The sequence below is a fragment of the Chelmon rostratus genome, chromosome 11, assembly GCF_017976325.1.
Source record: "Chelmon rostratus isolate fCheRos1 chromosome 11, fCheRos1.pri, whole genome shotgun sequence".
Taxonomy (NCBI): Eukaryota; Metazoa; Chordata; class Actinopteri; order Chaetodontiformes; family Chaetodontidae; genus Chelmon; species Chelmon rostratus.
The window spans coordinates 5,004,604-5,028,599 of NC_055668.1; the positions used below are offsets into that span (position 1 = coordinate 5,004,604).

At 45.2% G+C, this 23,996-nt stretch overlaps 1 protein-coding gene across 1 annotated transcript; it reads left to right on the top strand.

Moving 5' to 3' along the window:
* The first annotated feature begins 1,067 nt into the window (after window positions 1-1,067).
* Window positions 1,068-23,996, top strand: plekhh2 (pleckstrin homology domain containing, family H (with MyTH4 domain) member 2). The gene is made up of 29 exons (XM_041947422.1): window positions 1,068-1,190; window positions 8,707-8,769; window positions 8,856-9,005; window positions 9,584-9,667; window positions 9,794-9,875; window positions 9,967-10,152; window positions 10,549-11,474; window positions 11,581-11,656; window positions 11,741-11,835; window positions 11,950-12,109; window positions 12,434-12,570; window positions 12,962-13,075; window positions 13,360-13,446; window positions 13,590-13,748; window positions 13,839-13,919; window positions 14,115-14,294; window positions 14,867-14,975; window positions 15,442-15,554; window positions 15,638-15,817; window positions 16,498-16,595; window positions 17,268-17,445; window positions 18,433-18,588; window positions 18,687-18,784; window positions 19,075-19,216; window positions 19,453-19,589; window positions 19,973-20,102; window positions 20,702-20,788; window positions 22,100-22,249; window positions 22,385-23,996. The coding sequence occupies exons 1-29, from the start codon at window positions 1,068-1,070 to the stop codon at window positions 22,568-22,570; spliced, it is 4,467 nt and encodes a 1,488-aa protein (XP_041803356.1). The 3' UTR covers window positions 22,571-23,996.

A 23,996-nucleotide genomic window follows, 5' to 3' on the forward strand; every position in this document is an offset into this window, starting at 1 on the left:
CTTTTCTTTTCTTTTTTTTTATGCTTGCCTTCGTCAGTGTTTACCACAGCAAACAGGCAACAGAAATAAGCCAGTGGAAACCAGTTTATGGCCTTCCTCCACACATGTTTGCAGTCTCTTTGTGCGGGGGCCAGGCTGGTAATGAGAGGTTATTACTTGGAAGAGAAACCCAGGCTTTCTATCTTCTTCCTGCTGCTGCTGCTCTGCTCCATCAGAGATCCTCATCTGTCTCTCTCTCTCTCTCTGTCTGTCTGTCTCTCTCTCGTTCTCTCTGTCTGTTTTTACCGCCTGTTTTCCTACAATAGCACTGGAAAACATGATGCAAGTCCATCCCTAACCGTCGAGGTGTTTTGGAGCAACGGTGGTGTTTTTCTGTTTGGCTAAGCGAAGTACGCCCACTGCCCACACTGGTCCAATTGGGTTTGACCCTGGAATATTTCAGGTGCTGGCTGGTGGCAAAACATCTGCACAACAACAAACCCTCTGTCTGATTTTATTTATTTATATTTGTCTGAGTCTACATATGTTTGCACGTGTTTGGGTTAGAGAGGTGCGATATTAGTTTGCAAGTGTATGCATCACAGTTGGACTTCTATCAAAAATGAGACATTTTTTTCCAATTCTTTATAAATATGATAAAGTTTGATGTTGTTTAAAGAACTGATCAATTCAGCACTTCTTGCTCTGATGCAGTATTGACACAGGTATGTATCAATCCTCGTGAGTCTCAGTGCTGTTAAACTCAAAGACCTGAAGATGTTCAACAGCTGCACAAAAACGACTGAAATGTCATTTTTTCATTGTCCTTCAGAATCCATCTTTTGCATGTTAAGTCTCCACGTCAGCAATCATTCACTGCTGAAGGGCCCCTGAGCACGACAAGCAGCTTCAGGGACAGTTGCCTCGAGCTGAGTCTGATCCCTCACCTCCCCGTGGAGGGGGAAATGAAAAGAATATTTTCCCACAGGAAACATACAGCGAGATCTCTGTATTATTATGTCCACGCTCTCCGTCCCTCACCGCCGCGTGTTTGTCTGTGTGTATTTTCCAGAGGGTCAGGCGGAGGTATGGCGGAGGGGGAGGAGGCCATGAGCCAGGAGGACTGGAAGGAGAAGTGCATGGTCCTGGAGGCGCTGCTCATGAAGTTCAGAGTGCAAATCATCAAGATTCGAGAACTCACTGCAGACAAGGTTGGCTCAAGTAAACCTGATCCTGGAAATGTTCCTTATTGGAAGAACAGAGCGTGACTGAAATAACAGCACAGACAAAATTTGTTCACTGAAAGATCAGAACAGACGTGAGGGAGACAACAGATCACAAAAATGCTGAAAATACAATTTTGGTTGGTTTGTGTAAGGCGAGTAAAGAAAGTCTGTCCTCCAGCTGCAGGTTGATATGATCGGATGAATAACAACCACAACTTTGCAGATTTATGGGACAAATATTTGGATGGGCGACCTCATTTTTGCTGAATGTGCCAAGATTCACTTGAAACAGAGTGTAAGAGAAGAAGAGAAAGAGAAAGCAGGCTCGGCTGTAAAAGTGTGTTTTATGATTGATGATCCAGATTAAATTCACATCTGATCATTTTTATTATTTAAATAAACGTGGAATAACACTGGAGCCAGTGGTGTGGCCGTGCTGTTATTCCTGTTGCCATGGCTTAACCCCCACAGTATCATTACATACCGTGTGTGTGTGTATACTGTATATGTACCTCATATATCAGCTAACCAATCATTAAGCTCACTCGTATTGTGATGCTGTTGCCTTTTCGGTAAAAACGTCGGCACAAACACGCTTTGGTTCCTCGCTCGCTCCTCGTCGCCTCCGAGATGAATTTAAGGGCTCTGCACCTCCTCAATGCTGTCAGACCTCGGTTGATTTCGAGGGAGTGGGCTGGAGGACGGAGCGAGGACTGGAGGACGTGTTCTGTGCAATTGTTCCGTTTGCTGATATCTCGAGGGACAGCTGATCTCAGGGAGGATTTGGACACTGCAATGAAGACTTTGCCAAAATGAAAGTTGTCAACTTGTGGTCCTCGTAAGGACAGGAGGACATCCACTCTCAAACTGAGAGCTGCGGTGTGTCTGGTGGGTACGGAGCAGGCCGTCCCTCCCAGCTGGCCGCCACTGGGCCGGCCCAAACTGCTCAGTGGCCTAGATCTGAGGCTGCTCTCCAGGGAGGCTGATTAGAGCTCTAATGTAAACAGCAGTCTGACCACAGGGCTCTGCCACGCACTGCATGATGGGATTGACCCAGCTCCAGTCAATTACAGAGTCAAAGTAAGCTCAGCTGGACAGCAAAACAAACTCCCGGAGAGACTTGGACGAAAGATTGGCTTTGGTGGGTTTTTGCAGCCCACGTAGCACATGTGAAAGTCTCTGCTGCATATTTCTGGCCTTTTCCAGCCTGTTTGACAGGTTGAATTTAACTATGTTTAAAGCCTTCTTCCACTCAACACTATAAAACACGCAAATAGAATAACACAAGTGTGTTTTCGAGAAGCCTTCATGCAGCTATAATGTTATATAATTCACCTCAACTTTACCAGCTTGCTTCTTCTCCTCCCGTTCTGTTCACTTAGTGTTTAAATTTCAAGCAGTCACCACCTCGCAGCCCTCAGCCCGTATTAAACTGTTTCGCTCAGTGATGTGTGGTCAGTGCATTTGTTGTAAATCTGATGAAGAATAGCAGTAATCCCTTCATCTTTACCACACACAGAACATCACTGATTTAGTTCCCAAGGATCCAGAGTTCAACCAGAGTTCAACGCTTCTCTCAAAAAAAACAATACTGACCACAGGTACTGTGCTGATATTAAATCTATGTTATTTATAATCAATGCCATTACCTGCAAGAAGTTTGGTTGTGAAGAATAAAAAAGCTGAAAAAGACAAACATCAGTTGTATATTAGCGATTCATCCAGATGCAGAGCTCACATCTGCCTTTGAGTCAGTTATATGAATGTATATTCTAGGCACAGTCTGGAAGCATGATCGGGGTGTGCAGTGATGTGTTAACATCACAGTAACATGTAGTTATTTCACTCATAGGTTTGTTGTTAGAATGACCCGTCACCTTGTGCCCGCTGACCTCCCGATGCGATGAGCTCATCACGTTAGCATCCAGACCCCCGCTGCTGTTTTTTTCTCTGCCGTGGCTCCCACCGCCTCAGCCAGAGCTTGTTGTTTTAAAGCCGTGCGGGGGCGCGCGTACGTCACTGCAAAATCCCCCTGATATCTCACTGTGGAGGTAGCTAAGAGAAGGATGAACAAGTCATTTTGATTCATGCTGTTGTTGAGGCCTCTGGTGCTGAACAGATGTGCTGCATTTCAACACAGAGTGCAGGTAGAGTGCAGTCTAATGTGAGCCTCACATCCAGCAGCATCATGTCATGAGTTTTGAGATGCAATGGAAAAACTGTAAGATTGATCAACAATTATTTTGAACACAGTTACCTTTTTACCTTTAACGTTCTGTTGTAGCTACAAGTCATGTTTCCAAATATAGATCCATCTAGAACAGAGTCATTTTCCTTAAAATGGCTAAAACAGTCAGTCAAACACGTTATATAATTCATTGTGTTTTATATGAGCTTTCACCAGTTTTGAGAATTAAGATGGAAGCTAATAAGTCACCAACAGATCAAGAATTTATTCAGTTTAACATACTGAAACAAGACGACATGCACTAGAATCAAATAAATGATCTTTCCCAACTAGCAGCGACTATTCTGTGTGACTTGTTAAGGTGGAGATAATATATAATATATTATATATATATATAGTATTCAAAACTCAGTATGTCTACTTTAAAAATCTATTACCAAAATCTAATTTTTAAGGATGGGAAATGGACTTTTAGTTTTAGTTTTTTTTTAAATAAGTCTGTGTAATTGAGTCCAGTGAGAATGAATGGACATGAATCCGGGTAGACTTGACTGCTGAAGTCCTAGAAAGCCTGTGAGAGTGGATGGAGAGGGAATGAGGAGAAGGAAAAGAAAAGAGAAAAAAAGAAGCCTTGTGTAAAGATTGAGCTACCCAAGGGAGGAAATGCCCAGTTTAGTAAATAGTTAGAGTGTGTGAGTGTGTGTGTGTGTGTGTGTGTGTGTGTTGCACAAGAAGTGAGTTTGCAAGTTGAAGCAGCCAATTATTCTGTGCGTGCACGTGTATGTTTGCAGGTCAAGTCAGATTCATTCAGAAAGTGTTTTCAGCATAGATTTGCACAGACGTGAAAGCTCGCGATATGTGTGTGTGTGGGTGCAGCCGGTTGGGAGGGACGTTGGTTTTGGCCCGCGGGGCCTCCAGCTGTAACAGGAGGCTACACATCTCATGATGGAGACAAAGAGGCCGTGTGTGTTACGTTTTCTGTCAGCCTCCTCCCTTCAGCCTGACACGCTCTGATCATTTTTATTCTTTCAACTCAAAACAGCTCAGATTAATACACAGCTGTTGTTTTAGAGTATTTACAGCAGTATGATGGTGTATATGGGATTGAGTTAAAATAAACTATTGTGTGTGTGTTCATGGTAGTGAAGGACTGTGCATCAGTGTGGCTCATTGGTGTGTTTGAATAGTTTTTGAACAACAGTGGAGCTCCATGGCACAGAGGAGTAAGATATATCAGGCTTTGGATACACACAAAATACTTACTGTGTTGTGACAATAAGTAAAATACAGAATATTGGCAGACTTATCCTTTAAGAGGGAAGCTGCACCCAAAAGAAAACACACACACAGTGCACACACACACTGTATATGCATACTGCACATACAGCAGAAACACACCAAAGCCACAAGGGGTGGGGCTGCATATTCGGGTTTGGTCTTCCGGTCTGATTGATTCCACATTTAGAAAGAAAGAAAGAAAACTTTGGCCGTCGCGTATCAGATCACTCATGTCGGTCACGGTCAGCAGGATCAAAAATAGTACTGTGCACCTGCAAGTCAAGATGTTACTGTGTCATTAAGCATATACGGCGTGTAATGTATAGAACTCTTAATCTCAGCGTGTGATTCACATCATCTGCACACAGATACCAGCAGCTAGCCTCGACTTATTCTCGCTTTTTCTTCCCCTCAGCACACACATTGCCTTCCTTCATCTCCTTTTGCTTACGTTCATGTTTACATGTGCACACAGCTGTGTGCTTGTACGCCTGTTTGTCCTCACATTTCATTTTATTGATCATATTTGACAATTAGCACATTTTGACTCCAGTTGTTGAGTACTGGTGAGCATATTTGCCAGAGAATAAGTCCTAACCGTAACTAGAGTTGGTATCAAACCTGTAGGTCGGCACCGTGAGTCGTAGTGTCTACAGAAAGAGGCTTTGTGAGCTGGCTGGAGCGATGGGGGGGCGGTGGATGGAGTTCAGGGGGAGGTTGGCCACAGAGCGCCAGTTGTGGAATTCCAGGAATGGAAGTTGAGCTGGAGTTTGGATCTGAACGGGGAATTGACTGCAGAGGTGATGGAGCGTTTTTCAGAGCTTATGGAGGCTGGGGCAGAGGGGGGAGGACACGTGTGTGCGTGTGTGTGTGTGTGTGTGTCAGGCCCAGACACAGTGAAGCAGCGGGACTACTGATGTTGTGTGCGAGTTCATTTCAGGGAGCACGCTGTAAATCTTGGAATCATCATGTAAACCTTAACCTCTCTTCAGTCATCCCAACTGAGCTGCACAGGATATGACATATATATAACATACAGAATGAGGAAGGCACACACACACATACACAGGAGAATATCATCACCATCACACATGGGTTTTTATATGTTGTTATGTCTGGTGTGTGTGTCGTCTCCAGCTCTTGCCTACACTATACATGCCCTGTAATTAACATGCTCTTCTCTGCCAGATGCTATATCTGTTATTGAGAGAGGCACATGCGGTTTGTCGTTTGTGGTGCTGCAGAGGATCTATATAGAGCGTGTGAGTGTGTGTGTGTGTGTGTGAGATATATTAACCTTTTTCATGCCTGCTTTTGATCAGAACATAAAAGTGACCTGTGTGTGTCATGTTATTCTTATATTCGTCACTTTGGTGCACTTTTCATCAGCACAGAAGGAGAAATCTGGTCACAATATCTCTAACATCAGGCATGAAAAAGAAATACTGGTTCCACTGACATGAAAACACACACAAGAGATGTCTAACAGTCATTTCCAGAGCAAGTGTGCCCTCACAGTGACACAATCTCACGAAATCTGGTCCATAGAATCAGATTCTCCAAAATCACACTGAAATGTCAAGTGGAACTGTGGCTGCACAATGGCCTCGCTTCCACTCTGGCCCAGAGAACGCTGTGCAGTGGAAACACTGAGTGGCTCTGGCAGGGTGTGGCTGCTTTTGGACTGAGCTGGGTCCACTTCTTCTGGTCTCTGGTGGTTAGCAGAAGCAGAGGAAAACTGGAGCACAGCCACGCCGGCGTCCGCACTGCAGCTAAACACAGTTGTCGTCCTTCGCGGCAGTTTACACGCAGTTTGGTAATGAAACCGAGCAGCAGATGCATCAACTAATTTGAGTGCTAATGTGTTGATTTCTAAAGTGCATGTAAAAGAACCACAGTGGACGCCGAGTAGTTGGCAACATCATAGTACAAATGACATGAGCGTGTTGGCTGCAAGTCATTTTCCACTTCTAAAACATTGCACCCAGTCAAAGTACTGGCAAAACTGAGTTACATTTAGGAATTGGATTGGAGTTATGCAAAAAAAAAAATGGAACCAAAAAAGCTGAATAATGCAGGCTGTCTGCAGGTCTCTCCATTTTTTCTTCAGTAATGTACGTTAGAATTGTCAGATGATAAACATGTTTTCCTGTCGTCAGATGTTGTAAAAGTGGGATCTATGTGAACGTGGATTGTGCTGTAGGAAGCTGTTCAGTCATTTTCCGTAGAGTCTCAGTCAGCACCATCAGACCTTTAGCAGACCTCAACCATCACGACTACAGGATTAGATTTTTAGTGATTTTTAACTGGTGAAAGCATCCATTTTTTTCCTTATTGTTATTTGCTGCTGGGAAGTACCAAGAAAATGTGATGTTATACTAAAAGGATGTAGTCATCTCAGCCCCACTGGGTCTCTGTTGTATGATTGTGAAACAAGTGTCAAATTCCACTCTAATTGGCATTAAAAGGGTCTTAAAAAGTCTCTGTAATGGCTCTACAGCTGTGCACAGGTACAGATACACCAAACAATACTGAACCCTGACAGACATTGAGGAGGCAGCAGTGGCAGTGAGAAAGGTGTATGACTGGTGAGCTATATTTCTTGTTTGGACTCACATGTGGTAAGGTGAGCCTTTGTTTGCTGTATATTTATTTACTCTGCAATTGATTACTTCCTTCATGAGCTTCAGTACTCTGTCCTATTCTTAGCTACATCCGATTCTCTGGTGAGTCAGCCCAACTTCCCCACAGGCATTGTTAAAACTCTCCTCTGGTCTAATTTGTACGTGTATATGTGCACATGTAGCAAAATATTCTAACCGTGGCGGTTGTAGAGTTGCTACGCAGAGAATTTCCATTGACATTCCTCCATATTTTCCTTCATGAAGCCACTGAGGTTTGAGAGTTTCCTCTGAAGACACTGGTTTCTCTGCTGCTTCCGCCACTTTGAGCTGAGGCATTTCAGAGGAATGTTGCTCATAAAGTCATCTCTCCTCGATTCCCACACGGTTTTTCACCCCGTACCCTGTACATATGTATCTGTCCGTCCATCCGTGTGTGTGTGTGTGTGTGTGTGCGTGTGTGTGTGAATCCAAGCTGTGTGACCTTTGGCGCTGCAGCAGTTTTAACACACTCCTGCCAGGTTCCACACGCTCTGCTCTGATCTCAGCACACAAAGAGCTGGCTGTACCTTTATACACCTCATCGTCACTATTTAACTGGTTAAAAGGTGCTATATGCAGCACTCGTGCAGAAATAAAACTGCCTCATCAACTCTGAGACATAAGTATAGGCGCTGTAAACAAATGCACCCACTGCCAAAAATAACTGGCAGCGTCGTCTTGGCTGTGGAGTCTGCACTGGATTTTATAGCGAGTGTTATGGTTATTGCATGTTATAGTTGGGGATTGTTGGATTGTTTTGTTGCACTGTTCGTTTTTAGTTCACTAACCTCCTGGCACAAACAAAGCTAAAGATAGACAGGGGAATGTCTACTGAAATATGTCAAAGCGTATGTAGACACACAAGTGACACACTGAGGAGAAGGAGGTCTTAAATCTGAGAAATGCCACTGCAGGCGAGGTTTCTATATGAGGAAGGATGAATGTAAATGTGCATGTAAGACACATCCGTGAACTCTGAGTATCCCGACTGTGATTCTAAACATTCTTTTGAGTCATAAATGCCCGAGACCAGCTGCAGAGCATCTGCTCCTCTCCAGCGCAGCAGCCTTATCTCGACTGGTGTTCGCACTCTGATCCAGCAGGCAGCACTTTCTTTGTCTTTATTTGGTGCTGTTGTGTTTGGGACTGAAGCGGAGTGGATATTTCACCTCCATCTGTACGCAAACATTCTGGTCAGGAGAGCAGAGGGGAAATGAGGGATTCATTTCAGATCAGATAGTGCAGGTGAAGGGAGTAGTATGGAATTTGTGCCTGTACTTGTGTGAGATGTTTATTATCAGAATTAAATTAACAGTCATATAATGTGAGATAAATAGAAATTCATCAGTGTGCTCCTTGCTGCTTCTTGCAGATTCAACAACTGGAGACTCAGGTGATCGATGCCGAGAAACGGGCTTTCACCGCTCACCAGCAGGTAAAGATCCAAACAAAAGTGTGTCTGCGTGCACATTCTGTATGTGCGTGTGTGTGAGTGTATACAGTATGTGTGCGTGATTCCAGGTGCAGTGGATGGAGGAGAAGCTGAAAGCTCCAGACGGTCAGTCCGGAGACTCCGAGGTGCGTTTGTTTGAACGGTGCCAGGAGCTGCAGGCCTTGGTGCAGGAGAAGGAGGACGTCATCGCCCAGCTGGAGCAGCAGCTGGAGGAGCAGGTAGGACGCATACATGTGAAGAATTTCATCAAAGCGGCAGATGAAGTGCCGGTGGAGGCTTTCAAGGCGCAAAAGAATGCAGAGGAAGATGTGGCGTTCAGTTCGACTTCACAAGCTACACAAACTCTTCCGGTTTTGGAGTGAAAAGATTCAGTCACGTCTGCACTCGTGGCTGAAATGCACGTCTGGGAATGAGGACGATGGAGGGAATCGCTCTGTCCTGATAAAAACCTCACTATATCCCCACTAAAGCATGAGTTAAGGAGAGTCAAAAGCAATTGGAAAAGTACCAAACTCTCGGTCCACTATGGATAGATTGCTCATAATCCTTGAATAAGAGTATTGAAGATGCAAGAAGAGCAGACGAGTTTATCTCCACTATTATTCATAATGAAAGGTTGTTGTTTAATGCTACTGACCATCTTCTCCTCGTGTTTTTAACCTTTTCTTTGGCATCATTTGGGATCTCCCGTCCTTGCTGAAGTACGATGAGCCCAAATATTCTATGGCTGCAACCAGAAAGAAACCTGGCTGATGTTAATGCATCCTTGCTGACCAAAGCTGTATTCTTTCACCAGAAACAGATCCGACTTCAGGATGCAAAGACAGTGGAGGAGAAAGCAGCTAAGATCAAGGAATGGGTGATGCTGAAGTTGTCCGAGGTAAAGAAATGATGGCATGAGATTTAAAGTAGCCCAAACTGATTCACATAGATGGCTATCTAATCCCTTTGGGTAGTTCCCCTGGTCCGAGAAGGATTTTCATGTTGAAATATCTGTACTCTTCAGTTTGAGGTGGAGAACGCAGCATTAAGAGAAACCAACAAGCAACAGGAGGCTCAGATTGAGGAGCTACAGAAACAAGTGCAGGGTAAGAGCCTTCATGTCCTGATACGTCTGTGTATGAACACACACACACACAAATGCAAAACAATTCTGTTCAAACGTGTTTGTGTTTGCAGCCTTTGAGAAGAAGTGTGGCGGTGGACGAGGAGTCCTGTGCAGACCAGGAGAGGCCCAGCGTCTCAGCAGCCTGACGTTTGGCTGTTTCCAGGTGAGGGGGAAAAACCCCCAGGTCCTTACTGGACCGGCACCCTCCCAGAGGACCCTGAGCACCCAGGGAGAGGCTGAGGGCAGAGATAAAACCGGTAAGTCTCCACAGATTCACCGCGATGGTCTGGAAGCACATTCTGGGAGGCAGCTTGTCTCTGGGCTGATGGGAATGTCATTGCTTTCGCAGGCAGTTTGTCATAAAGACAAACCTAAAATTTGGACTTGTTGATGAAAGAAAATTCAGGGTCCAGGATTAACAAAACCAAAATCACTGCTTCAGCTGAATGTAGAGTAACGTGGCAAAGATATACCAAGAAATCCAGAGCTTTAATTTCCTCCTTTATGTTTGAATTGAAATTGAAAATGTTTAATGCTGTTTTTTTAAAAAAGCACTGAACTAATTTTATATCTTAACTCATTCTGTATAAAATTCTACAATAATTACTGAATGGGCGTCATAATTCCCACTTTACTATTGTTGTCAACAACAGAGAAGAGCAGTAAGCACGCCGCCTCCTCAGGGACGGACGGTGAAGTCCAGAGGCCTGACCAAACTCTGGAGGATGACAGTGCATCTGAAAGCCTGGCCGAGAATGCGAGTGGACCAGCGTCTCGTGGCGTCTCCTCCGTGCTCTCCAGCGCTGCGTCAGAGGTGGAGGGAGGAGGAGGGTGCCAGGGCAGAGGAGGAGGAGGAGGAGGTGGAGTGTGCGGTCTGGAGTTCAGCCGCCCCGGCAGCGAGACCTACCTGACCGCTTCTGACGACAGCAGCTCTCTGTTTGACGATGACATGCAGCGCGCGGAGCGGCCCGGCTTCAGCCTGCTGGGGTCGTCAGAGGGGACGCTGGGGGGGTGTAAGGAGGGAGAGGAGGGGGCACACAGGGCCAAGCTGGAGGACTGCACCTCCGAGGAGCTCAACAAGCGCTTCCAGTCGCAGAGACTTGACTCCTCATCCTCTTCCAGCGAACCCAACACCCCCAGCCCCATCCTCACGCCAGCCCTCACCCCAAAGCGACCCAACCCACCTCAGGACCTAAGGGACAACCCCGCCTCACCCAAACAGCCCCGGCTGCGGACCCCAGCAGGGTTCGGCCTGATGAATGTGGCTCTGGCCAAGAAACACCTGAGCCAGCCGCCGATCAGCAGTGAGGCAGCACACGGACAAACGCGTAACGCTCTCAGCATGCTGCGCCCCCTCCGCCCACAGGAGACCGACCTCGACCAGGAGCAGGAGGTTGGCATGGAGACGGGCAGGGACACGCCTCCTCAAGTCCTCCCCAGTCCTACCTGTCCATCCTTGCGGAGCTCACCTGGTCCACCGGGACCCGGTACAGAGATCAGCCCAGAGAGGCAAGACTGTGACAGCTCTGCACCTGGCAGCAAACCTCCCACACCCCCTCTACACAGGCTGCCCTCCTGGGTGAGACAGAGATCTTTGTACATTTGATTACAAAAATATCTGAGTGGTAGAACTTTCAGCTTTTTTAAAATGATTGACTGATGGTTTAGCAAGCTTTTCCTCACAGGAGAGTCGTATCTATGCTGTGGCTAAATCAGGAATCAGACTGTCTGAGACGTCCTGCACAGACCCTGCCAGCAAAGGTAAGACGGGGAACAAAGGAGCTCAGTTATCGACTCTGTGTTCAGCTGAACAACTAACTAACTGATCTGTGATCTGTGCTGCAGACCCCTCCCTCCAGTCGTCCTATCCTGCCTTTGTAATGTACACATCCCTCATCTACAAAAACATGACTACTCCAGTTTACACCACTCTGAAGGGGGTAAGTGCAGCTTTACAAAGCAGGACTTCGCTGCTTCACTTATTTTGAGCTCTGGTACATTCTCATGCCGCGCGTTTGACCATCGGTGAACACCGCCCTGCTTCGGCCTCGCAGAAAGCCACTCTGCTGAGCAGCAGCCCGTTCTCAGATGAGTCGTCCAGCTCCGAGGAGTCGTCTAGTTCCGGAGAGGAGGACGGCTCCCTCTGCAGCTCTCACACCTCCTCCAGCTCCCGCAAGGACAGCAGCCCCGGCAGCCCGCGCTCCCTCAAGAGAGGTACGGCGTGGCACGCACACGGGAAGGACTGGCGTTAGAGCTGACCAACAATGATTGGACAGTGGTCCTCATGTGCAGTAATTCATGCTGTTAGTGACTGACTGTGTGTGAAGCATGGTATTTGTATAACTCTGTGATAGATAATGCGTGATTTCAGTAGTGTAGTGTCTATTCAAGGAGTGTTTTTGCACCTTTACTGAATATCTTTATGCAACTTCCACAATTTTAAATAAGAATAGACCTTCATACAAACATGATGAGGCTGAACATAGATGTCTATGACTCCATATTGCATTGTCAGCTGAACATCGTCTTCTCCTCCAGCTGTGTCCATGTCCTCAATGACTTCAGAGAGCGACTACGCCATCCCTCCCGATGCCTACTCCACCGACACAGAGTGCTCCGAACCAGAGCAGAAACTCCCCAAGACCTGCTCTGCAGCCAGTGACAACGGCAAGAGTGTGAGTCAGTGTGTTTGTGTGTGTGTTAAGGAGAGCACCTTTCCTAACACACTAAAACCACTCTTTCAGATTACAAGCTGACATGTTTTCTTTGGTCAAGCTGAAGTCAGGATGCAAGTCTTCATAAGTCAGTGCACAGTGCAGTAACACAGCAGTAGTTCTACATTCATTTTAGACATAAAATACAATAAGTTTGTGTGATTGATGATCTATTTAAGCTCAATTCGACGAGTCTGCAAAATCTATTAATAACCCATCAAATGTAAACTCTCCCAAACTTAAATCTGTGAATGGTGAGAGGGAACATTTCCGGATATTTTCGCGAGTTGCTCTTCTATCCGCTGCACCGTGCAGTGTACCACATACAACTGAACAGTGCTGTATCCTGTAGGAACCGATGGAGAAGTCAGGCTACCTGTTGAAGATGGTGAAGACCTGGAAGAAAACATGGAAGAGACGCTGGTTTGTCCTCAAAGACGGAGAGCTGCTCTACTATAAATCACCTGTGGGTTTTATGCAACACTTTTTTTGTTGTTGTTGCTTTATTATGGAACTTTTTTACATACAATGGAACACTCACACACTATGTTGTGATTTCTAAACAGCTGTATCTATCATTTAGAGGCATCTTTCATGTATATTTTGCTGTTCTTATCTTATATCTTTAGTGTCTTGTTATTAAATGTGGTTTTCATGGTCAGAGTTGGTCATTTGTGTTATTCGGCTCAGTAGATGTAAGTCTTTCCTTCTGTAGTGAGCCACTGTAAAAGTTCAATCCTTCTCCCACAGAGTGATGTGATCAGGAAACCTCAAGGTCAGATCGAGGTCAACGCCACCAGCAGCATCGCCCGTGGAGAGGGGAAACAAGTCCTCCAGGTACTCAGCCCTGAGTTTCAGAGTATTACCCTCTATTAAAGACCCAGATCTACTCTAATAAAATGACATCTAGTCAAATCACGACCCCTCTAACACTGAAGAACAACTACAGACAGTCCTGTGTTTGCTGTTGCCGTGTGCAGATAGTGACGGGGAAGCGTGTGTACTACCTGAAGGCTGACTCTCCGAACCTGCTGGAGGAGTGGCTCAGGGTGCTGCAGAGCGTGCTCAGGGTGAAAGCTGCCAGTCCTCTCTTCACCCAGCCGGACATTCGCCCCGGCATGAGGGGACTGCTCATCAAGGTCAAAGGGCAGAACTTAACCACAATGAACAGTTTTCACCCACATATTTCCTGTTGGATTGTCACTGTAGTTGTATTTTCTCTTCGGCAGGTGAAGCACGGCTACTCTAAGCGGGTTTGGTGTGCTCTGATTGGCAAAACCTTGTACTATTTCCGCAGCCAAGAGGACAAGGTAAGATTCAACACAAAATGTCCTGGTTTTAAGATTTACAGGATGTGAGGTCACAGGATGTGAGGTTTCAGTGAAACAGTAGCAGCGAGTGGCTGGACTGAAACTCTGTGTTAAACTGTAAATGGTTCAACAGAAGAGAGCTGCATTTCAGTTGTGCGGCACCAAAGCTGTTACCGTTCATCTGCGTGTCCCCAGTTCCCCCTGGGTCAGATCAAGCTGTGGGAGGCCCGGGTGGAGGAGGTTGACAGGTCAAGAGACTCAGGTGACGACCTGAAGGCATGTGGGCGGGGCTTGCAGGCTGCATCTTTTACCATCGCCGTCCACCCGCAGGAGCAAGGACCGACCTACCTGCTGATAGAGTCCCGCCACGAGAAGGTCAGCGTCACCCTCAAAGTTTTATTTGTCGTTGTTGCCATTTTTCTGCTCTGATTCATGATCCAGACGGTGATGCTTTATTCCTGAAATAATAATAATTAGAAGAAGAAGAATGTACTTTACAACAAAGGAATGACATACATCTGTGCATGTACATAAGTGCTTCACATAAAACATAAAGACATAGAGTGAACATAAGAACAAGGCTAGAATGCCATAATTAATGTCAAACTTGATAATATAAGAAGAATAGGATGAAAAAAAGGATGGAAGAAGAATGCAGAGAATGCATCGTATAAGATGGAGAATAAAACCCACTGAATAATGATAATAAGTTAAAAATAGAGCCCACAAAATACATAAAATAGTCAGTAAATTACAACATTTTCAAAGAAGTGCAGCAGTTTCGAGCCTGTGCTTCCTGTAGTTTCTGTATGTGGCGCTCTTTTTGGCTGCAGCCACGATGTCTAAAAAAAAAAGCCTTTAAGATGCTCTGATCATAAGGCGTAATTGTGCTCTCAGTAAGGCTGTTGGTCGTCTGTCTGCTGTCGTTCATGTGTGCGCCTCTGCAGGATTCGTGGCTGTACCATCTGTCTGTGGCGGCGGGCACCACAGTGGGTAAAGTGGGCACTGAGTTCGAACAGCTGGTGGGAAAACTCTACCAACTGGACGGAGATCCAAGTGAGTCCTACTAATTACTTCTTTGTGTTGGGTCTTTAATTGTGTTTTCCTGATAGCTGACTGCAGTTTTTAACTTTTTTTAAACGTCAGTTTATACATCCTATTACGGTTAAGGTTGTGTTTTCTCTTTCTTCAACAACCTACTGGGGCTATTACCGACATTTCACAGCTTTAAATACCAAACCAGTGAATTCATTTGCTCTTTTTTTATTTAACATGCAAAACAAGATGTGTAGAAAAGGTACTGGTGGAAACAGAATAGACTCCTTGCTTATTTTAGGGTGTGCATATTTCTTTTCCAACTTTTGCATAGGATATTATATTTAAATGCACTTTCAAGTCTCTTCTATTTATCTAATGTCTATTTGTTTTTGTTTGTTTGTTGTAAATGTTTCTCCCAGCTTCTCTCTGTCTTTTTTGTGCTTATTACTGCCTGTAGCTAGTAATCCGTCTCTTTGTGTTTCAGGCTCTCAGAGCTGGAGACATCCCACATTGTGTTTCAGTAAGGAAGCTCTGTCGTCCCCTCTCACCACCCTGCCCTCACAAGCTCTGCAGACAGAGGCCGTCAAACTCTTCAAGGTGCACACACACACAGGCTCATCCCAAGCTATCTCTCATCCTGCGTCCGGCTTTTCAACTCTAACCATCGCCTCTCTCCTCAGACTTGTCAGCTTTTCATCAACGTGGCCATCGATGCTCCGGCCATTGACTACCATGTGTCGCTGGCCCAGAGTGCCTTGCAGGTGTGTCTGGCCCACCCCGAGCTTCAGAATGAGTTCTTCTGCCAGCTCATTAAACAGACCCGCAGGAGGCAGCCGCACGGCCATCCAGGACCCCTGCAGGTGTGCATTCTCACCACACGGTGGCAGCAGCAGCACGTGTTTTTCACTGTAAACAAAGTGATCTGATAGCAGAAGCATGTGACGTCTGAAAGAGTTTGGAATCATTAGTGTTGACTGAGTAAATGAATAAAAAAAACTGCCCAGAGAAAAAACACAGATCCAATCAGTTTAAAAACATTTATGGCTAGTCACAGTTTTAAGTTGAAAACTTAACCCTGGGGAGGCATGTCTCTCGCATGTTGGCATGTTTAACAAAAGAGCTTTTATATGCAAAGTCCTCCAAAGTTCCGCTCAGAAGAGGCATTGAAAGGAGCAGAAACTCTCCGTCCACTGTCACCCTGTAGTCATGTGATCCTGCAGTCACCTTCAAAACAGATGTCAAATTCCAAAGTATGTTTGTACCTCAGCCAGCTGCAGGATTGAGAGACAACAGAATGTGTCATTACACCAATCCAACAATCCAGCTGCTCCTTTGAGACAGCGTACAGGGGTGAACTCAGTGAAGCTGATTAACAGGATCAAAACGAGCTACGGTTGTAGCAAATAGTTTCATTATAAAACAGTCTGTAACAAGGAGAAGCTGCAGTTTTTCAGTGCTGCAGCGTGCTCCTGCTGACAGAGTCTCTGTCTCATATGTGGGACAGTTTGATGGTGATGGTGTGTTTTTTCTCATTGTTTAGGGCTGGCAGTTTCTAGCCCTGTGTGTGGGACTGTTTCTGCCTCAGCATCCGTTCCTCTGGCTGCTCCAGGTTCACCTCAATAGACACGGGGACTCCAGGTGAGGAAACATCAGGGGCCACAACATGAGCATGAAGAGCCAAAGCAAAAGAATTAACAGAGGACAACACACCTTTTTGTACTTTGTTTTAGGGCTACATGACATTACTATGTGCCCATTACTTTCCCATTAATTAATTCATTTATAAAATGTGTTGTAAAAGCTCACCAGAGTTTCAAAAATGTTCAAATCTCTAATTTGCATTATGCAGACAGTCCTCCCATGAGCAGCTGGAACCATATAATGTTTTGGGCTTGAAAGTGAGTCAAAGTTGCTAATTAATCTGTCGATCGTCTAACTGATTCACTGACTAATTGCTTCGGTTGTAAAATCAGTTCTTCACAACTCTTGTGTTGGGGCCTGAGTTGACTTAGAGAACGCTGACATGGCACTATCGTAGACCCACCTCTGAGCCTTTTACTGTCAGTTTAGTAGCTCATGTTTCATGTACTGATGCAATGAACTCCAGCATACCGTAATAATATTCTCTGAACATATATTCTCATTGTCATAGTCATATGATGATCACTAACTAGATTTAACATGATCCTTTGACTGCGGAATAAGTTTTAAGGTGCTCTGAGTGAATCCCAGTTACAGTATATAATTGTACATGATTGTACACAGCACTTACAGTAGACACGTGCATCAGTGTGTCCCTGTTGTTCTCAGGACTGAGGTGGGTAAGTATGCCATCTACTGCCAGCGCTCTATGGAGCGAACCCAGCAGAAGGGCGAGAGGCAGGCCAGGCCGTCCCGTATGGAGATCCTGTCGATCCTGCTGAGGAATCCCTATCATCACTCCCTGCCGTTCAGCGTGCCTGTTCACTTCCTCAATAACACCTACCAGGTGATAACACGCCACTCAGGAAGATAGACAACAACAACAACCCTTCAAAGCCAGCTCGTGCTAACAGTCTGAATCTCGCTGACACACTCAGATCATAGCCTCAAGTCACGCACAGTTAACACAAACCCCCGGCCCACTGTAAAGAGCCAGTGTGTTCATACTGTCGTGCACATGCTCACATGCTTCACTGCTCCTCACCATCGCCTACCTGTACGCTGTGAGTCACGATTTCTCCTGCAGGGGTGTTTGTTTTCGTCACTCCCTGCTCCCTGTCTCTCTCTGTGCATGCTCGCAGGAGGAGGTGACATCATAACCTCAACGCCCGGTTTCAGCTCTAAACTTACATCAGATAAAAAAAAAACTGTTTCATGACTTATCTGACTAAAATACGATAATAAAGAACACACTGTTCTGCAAATTCTTTCATAGCTATTTTGAAAAGCGTTTTAGAGGAGCAGAATTAAGAGGAGGAAATGAGCATGTACGCAGCATATACAGCATACATGGTAAGAATCAGTTTTTAGATACGCTGTGATGTATGATGACCACAGAGAGGCTGTAGGTCCTATGGGTGGTGATGATGGTCTGTTGGTTAGCCCATCACAAGGGTCCATGCTGAAATATCTCAGCAAATATTGGATGGTTTGACATGAAAGTTGGTAGACTTGTCATGGTCCTCTGAGGATTAATTCTAAGGACATTGTTGATTCTGCAAATACCAAATATGTACAAACCTCATGAGTTTCCCATCAGCCTCAGCTGTGCTTTGTGTTTAATGCTGAGTAGCAAATGTTAGTATGCTATCACCATAAGCTCAAGTGGTCCTTTATTCTAATGCATGTAAGCATATTTATCTGCATGCTGAAGGTGTATCTCTATATTACAGACGCTCTCTGCATGTTCATGCACTTTGATATAATTTTTTAAAGCAAGAAGGAGCTTAACTCATGATCATCGTCGTCACTGTCATGCTGTATTCTGCCACAGGTGGTGAGCTTCGATGCTTCGACCACAGTGGACGAGTTCCAGTGTCGCCTCAACCAGGACACCGGCATGAGGAAAACGGGGCTGTCTGGTTTCAGCTTGTACACTGATGACCCCACTGGACGAGAGCTGGAACACTGCCTGCAGGGGAGCATCAAGGTGCAGCTTTTATTGGCGTGGTGATGACTTGGTGAAGATAGGAGGTGTCTCATTTCTGAGGACTTAACACAAATCCGTTTTCTTGACCCGATCTGCAGGTTTGTGACATCATCTCCAAGTGGGAGCACGCCTCTAAGGAGCAGCACACTGGCAAGTCCGAGAACACCAGGACTGTCCGCCTCACCTACAAGAACAGGTAGAGAGGGAGCCAACCTGCCCTGTGGTGGCAAATCACCAGGTTCATGTCGATTCGGGCTCAGGATGTGATGGGATTTGGAGAGTGGATTTTTGGGTGGGAACATTCGGGAATTTGATGGTTTAATTTGAAATCAACATACTATCTGACCTTTTCAGATGCACATATTCAATACATGTCAGTCAATACTAAATCTTTTCAGCTCAACTATAATGGAGACCAGCTGGTTCTACTCTGTGTCTGTATTTTCCAACTCCTCTCCTTTCACTCCCTCTGTCTGCCCTCTCCAGGCTCTACTTCTCTCTCCAGGTCAGGGGGGAGTCAGAGAGGGAGAGGTTGCTGCTGGCTTATCAGACAAATGAGGCCATCGTAGCGGGACACTTCCCTGTCAACAAGGAACTGGCTCTGGAGATGGCTGCCCTGCTGGCCCAGGTCTGAAACACTTCTTTATTGATTTGTGGCTCAATATGTACAGTATGTGCTGACCTTAATGAAAGCAGATTCAAGCAGTACAAACAGCTCTTGGTTAAGTTTACTTTTGATTTCATAGTGCCATGCAGTATTTCTTCTGTGCTTCAAATATATGATTTACTGATCTGTTGTTGTTTGGTAGACCAGACCCTATCCTGAAAACCAACACAGTGTTACACTTCTGTGTCTGTGTTCAGGTGGAGTTTGGGGATTTTGAGCGCCCCTTCTCTGCTCCTGGATCAGCCGCGACCAAGTCTAGCCAAACGCTGAAACAGGTTCTGGACAGATTCTACCCGAAGCATTACCGCAGGACCGCGTCTGAGGAGCAGCACAGGTACCAGAACACACATTTCTGACTCTCGTGTGTACGTATCCATTTGTTTGGCTGGATATCTATTATGGACTCTCTCTCTCTGTCTCTCTCTCTTTTATATGTTAACTCGGTCAATCTGCTGTCACAGTCATAAACTGTATGTTTCCATCACAGGAAGTTGCTCCCTGGCAGTTAACCCCTTTATTTCCTGTCATCATCCTGATTACTCTAATCTGTTTTTACATCATCTATACTCATCCTGCTCGATCAGATCCCTGAAACTCTACGATTAACCACACAGGAATCTGTCAAGTTAGCCGTTTGCAGCGCAGCCAGCTTCAAAACCAACACTGTTGTCATGACTTTGATGACTTTGATGGATGTATTTTCCCCTCCCTCCTCAGACAACTGCTGCAGCGTCTCTCTGCCCGCTGGGCCTCCCTCAGGGGTCGAAGTTCATCCGAGTGCGTCAGGATCTACCTAACCGTGGCCAGGAAGTGGCCTTTCTTTGGTGCCAAGTTATTTGAAGCAGAGGTCAGTGAACTTTAATCTCCTGTAAATTAAGGTTATCTCGCCATCAGCCTGGACATAAAAAATGTTACGAGGTGTTATGTGCTCTCGCATCACAAACACGAAAAAGTGATGAACAAATGAAGGCCGACATAAACTCTTGGTATACAGAAAAGAGGAAAAAAAGAGGAAAGAAACATCCAATGAGGATGTTTCTAATATTTTATCTTCACACAAGTTAACAGATACTAGATAAGTACACCACAAATGACCAGAAAATTAACACCTCACTGGCACAGCATCTCGTACATGTTTCCCTTTTTTTCCCCCTCACTGATAAACACAGCAGGCACGGCGGAGTGCAGTGCAGGCTGCAGGGTGGCTGAACTGCAGCGATTGTTGTGCTGGTGATGAAATGTTTGGAAACTGTCTTGAAATCAACATTGTTAATGTTTCGAGTTACAGTCAGCTATTGTATTTTTGATGAACTCCAATCCAAAACGTACAGCGTGTTCATGTGTCTCCACTCCAGTGACATTTTAATCTGTTTATATAGCATATTGTATAGCAGTGTGTGATGAAAATGTATTGATCTGACTTCCTGCTTGCCTCTCTGTTTTCAGTCCATCACTCCCTCCCCAGAGCAGGGTGTGCGTGTTTGGCTGGCAGTGCATGAAGATGGTATCAGTGTTCTGGAACACAACTCTGTTGTAAGTATCTCTGTGTTCCTCCCTGCAACTCCTCAGACGTCATCTCTTCACTCTAATGCCTGGGCTGCCTATTAATGCTACTGAGAATATAGATGGTGCTTATGTTCATGCAGGGAAGCATGAAAGGGTTTCACTGATGAAACAAACTCATTTGATGTTTTGATGTTGAGCAACAATCACATATTGTGGCAGTGTTTTATTAAATGCTGGAAAACGAACATTTCTGTTTGGTATCTGTGGCCTGAAATCACTTGTTTGTATAATTTATCTGATGATGAGCGTAGATGGACTGAGATGTGGAAACTTGCCTTCACATAGTAAAAACATTGGTGACATGTGAAGATGTAAAAAAACAACTAGACAATTACGGTGCTGCCGAACTTTTGACAGTGGCACGAGGGGGCTGCTGGTGTTATCTATACCGCTGCTCAAGCCTGGTCCTGGAGTACCACTGCCCTGCATGTTTTAGATGTATCCCTGCTCCAGCACACCTGATTCAATTGAATGGCTCATTATCAGGCCTCAGCAGAGCCCAGTAACGAGCAGCAGAGCAGGGCAGCTGGTGCAAAATCCCTCTTTATTTAAATTTGGTGGGGGCTTACCCTTTCAAATTTAAATCAGAGGCGAGAAGAGACGTTTGTCTACAAAAGGATCCAAAAATTATGTGTCTCCTATTCACCGTTTGGAGTTTATGGCAATTAAAAAAAAAAAAAAATCAGACAATTTCTCACTGCCTCTCGCACTCTACCTGATGACATCACCCACTCTAGGGGCAGAAATTCTGAGCATTTTTTGAGAAACTTTATGGTCCTCAGATGGTCATAGCTCGAAAACTGTAAGAGATATCAAAAAGTGAGCCGAGGTTCATTTTGAGCCAACAAAATTATCTGCGTTTTAAAGTTTGAATGAAGTCTCTAGGAGAAAGTGTGGCGAGGCAGCGGAAACTTGAAAAAGACTGAAAAGGCCCATTAATTTCTTATGGGAAATTTTTCACAGTTTTTTGCGAATAACTTTGCGAATTATTAACGAATCCTGTCATAACTACAGAGCACACCATTCCCAATCGAGCCGCACGTTTTGATATATAGTTTGCGAGGGTTTTCTCAAAGCTGCGGGACTAGTTACGTGCTGAAATTCTGGCGGAAGATGAAAAATAAGAAGAAAAAATGCGAGATTACAATGAGCTATAGAGGCGAGTGGCTTGTGCATTGCCTCGGGGGGGGGCAATGCAATAATGGGGGACAGTAAAATGTGATTCATCAGAACAGACTCATTGTCCTCACACAAGTATCTGTGCATCTGTGTGTTCAGAAACCACTGGTGTCCCACCCCTACAAGAACCTGATGACATTTGGAGGCTGCAAGCAGGACTTCATGCTGGTTGTGGGGCAGAGCATCAGCACCAACGCGAGCAAAGACAAACCTACAGAGAAACATCTGTTTGCAATGGACGCCTCCAAGGTTAGTGAGCGATCAGACCGGGGTTCTTCACGGACACTGGTGTCTGAGACGTGGAGTGAAGCACATCACGTCGTGTCACATTGACACCACGAATACGCGCGCTGACGTCCCCTTTTCGTTTTGCTCCATCAACAGATCAGGGAGATCACCCTCCTCATCTCCAGCTACGTCAACAGCGCTCATCAGCAGAAGGCGGCCGCCCACCACCTCTCCGCGCCGGCTCTGATGGTGGCCCAGCCCGTCAGCCTGAAGTGCAAAGAGCTGAGGAGCAAATCCCCGCCGGCGCTGGGACGCCCCAGCAAGGCGCCCACGCTGCTGTGACAGCACAAAAACGTCACAGAGAAATATTCACTTTGCTGAATTTGAGTTTGAAAATGAATTTACAGCTGCACTAGGCCTGATTCCATTGTTACACAGCCCTTCTTTCTTATCAGTCAGATCCTGTGGATTTGTCTCATCGGGCCTGAATAATTTCTGGTATGTGGAATGGTGACTTACTCTCTCTCTGAACCACGGGTGCTCATTCCTCCGTCATGTTTGGTATCATTTGATATCACTGACCAGCTGAGGTTAAAACATTTTACTGACATCATCATCAGGAAGTTGGTGTCCTTTCATGTTAAGCATTTCACTCCTGAAAGGTGTGAAACCGGAGCTGCAAGCTGAGTTCATAGGTACAAAGGTGTCGAGAAACAAAGGAAGAGGCTTTGCTTAACGTTCTCTGAGGTGCATTTCTTGTCTCCCTGATGAATGTGCTGCTTTTATGTGCTGGCTCCAAAGAGAAAAAGTCAACAGTATTTATTGACAGACTGAGCAAGCGCTCTGAAATGTCTCATTAATCTATCTGTGCTGTGTGGTACATTTCCTTTTGTAAAGATGCTGTTTGAAATTAATTTTTGTATTCCCAGTTATCCACAACGTAGAAGAGGCTTTGTTAAGGAATCATTTAGAGGGTATTTTTGCATCTCTTTCTGTCCTCCTGTAGGGCTCAATAACTCTGCCAGGAACAAGGACCCTTTCAGTCTTAGATCTTGTTGCATAATGAAGGATACTGAACGCTATGATGAAAGCAGGAGGCAATAACAGGTAACCAGACTACAGCTGCAGAAAGCAGTTCAAAAAGCGCATAAACCAAGTACAGTGAAAATGTCCATGTGTATATATCCTGTTCAAATGCAAGAGGTGAGACTGACGAGCTGTGGATTGGGTGAGGTGGTTGTGACTGAGGTTTATAAGAGGAAACCAGTTTGGACCCTGTGTGTTCATAGTTACTGAATAGCCAGAAGAGTGGTGGAACTTTAGTCGTGTACACACCGTTCAGGTTAAACGACAGTGCTAAGAGAGTAATGCAGAGAAAGGGCATGAGAAGGTGGAACAACCATGTGTTTATGTATGTTAATTTAGAGGAAGATGGTAAGAGGATGTGATAAATGCTTAAGGAACAGGTTAGTGGAAATGTATGGTGATCGCTGAAGGGGTTTACAGAGAACTACACTCATGTCTGTTCTGTTTGATAATTGGCATGACACAGAATATAAAGGTGTTTTAACAAAGCAACGTGTAACCTAAAGATAAACTGGAAAAACAGGACATTTTTTAATGTAAGGTACTTTCAAAAGATGATATTTCCTCCCAGTGTTATCTTAAGCATGTATAAAGCAAGTATTGTCAGGTGTTATATTTATTTGTCATATAAAATAATCATCCTTGGAATAAGTGTTTTAATTATTGTACAAGTCTAATGCTT

Excerpts from the sequence above, each read along its gene's own strand:
- plekhh2 (XM_041947422.1), top strand. The coding sequence starts at position 1,068 with ATGGCGGAGGGGGAGGAGGCCATGAGCCAGGAGGACTGGAAGGAGAAG. Across the intron at positions 8,770-8,855 it reads CTTTCACCGCTCACCAGCAG|GTGCAGTGGATGGAGGAGAA; the intron begins GTAAAGATCCAA and ends GCGTGATTCCAG. Across the intron at positions 11,657-11,740 it reads CACAGACCCTGCCAGCAAAG|ACCCCTCCCTCCAGTCGTCC; the intron begins GTAAGACGGGGA and ends TCTGTGCTGCAG.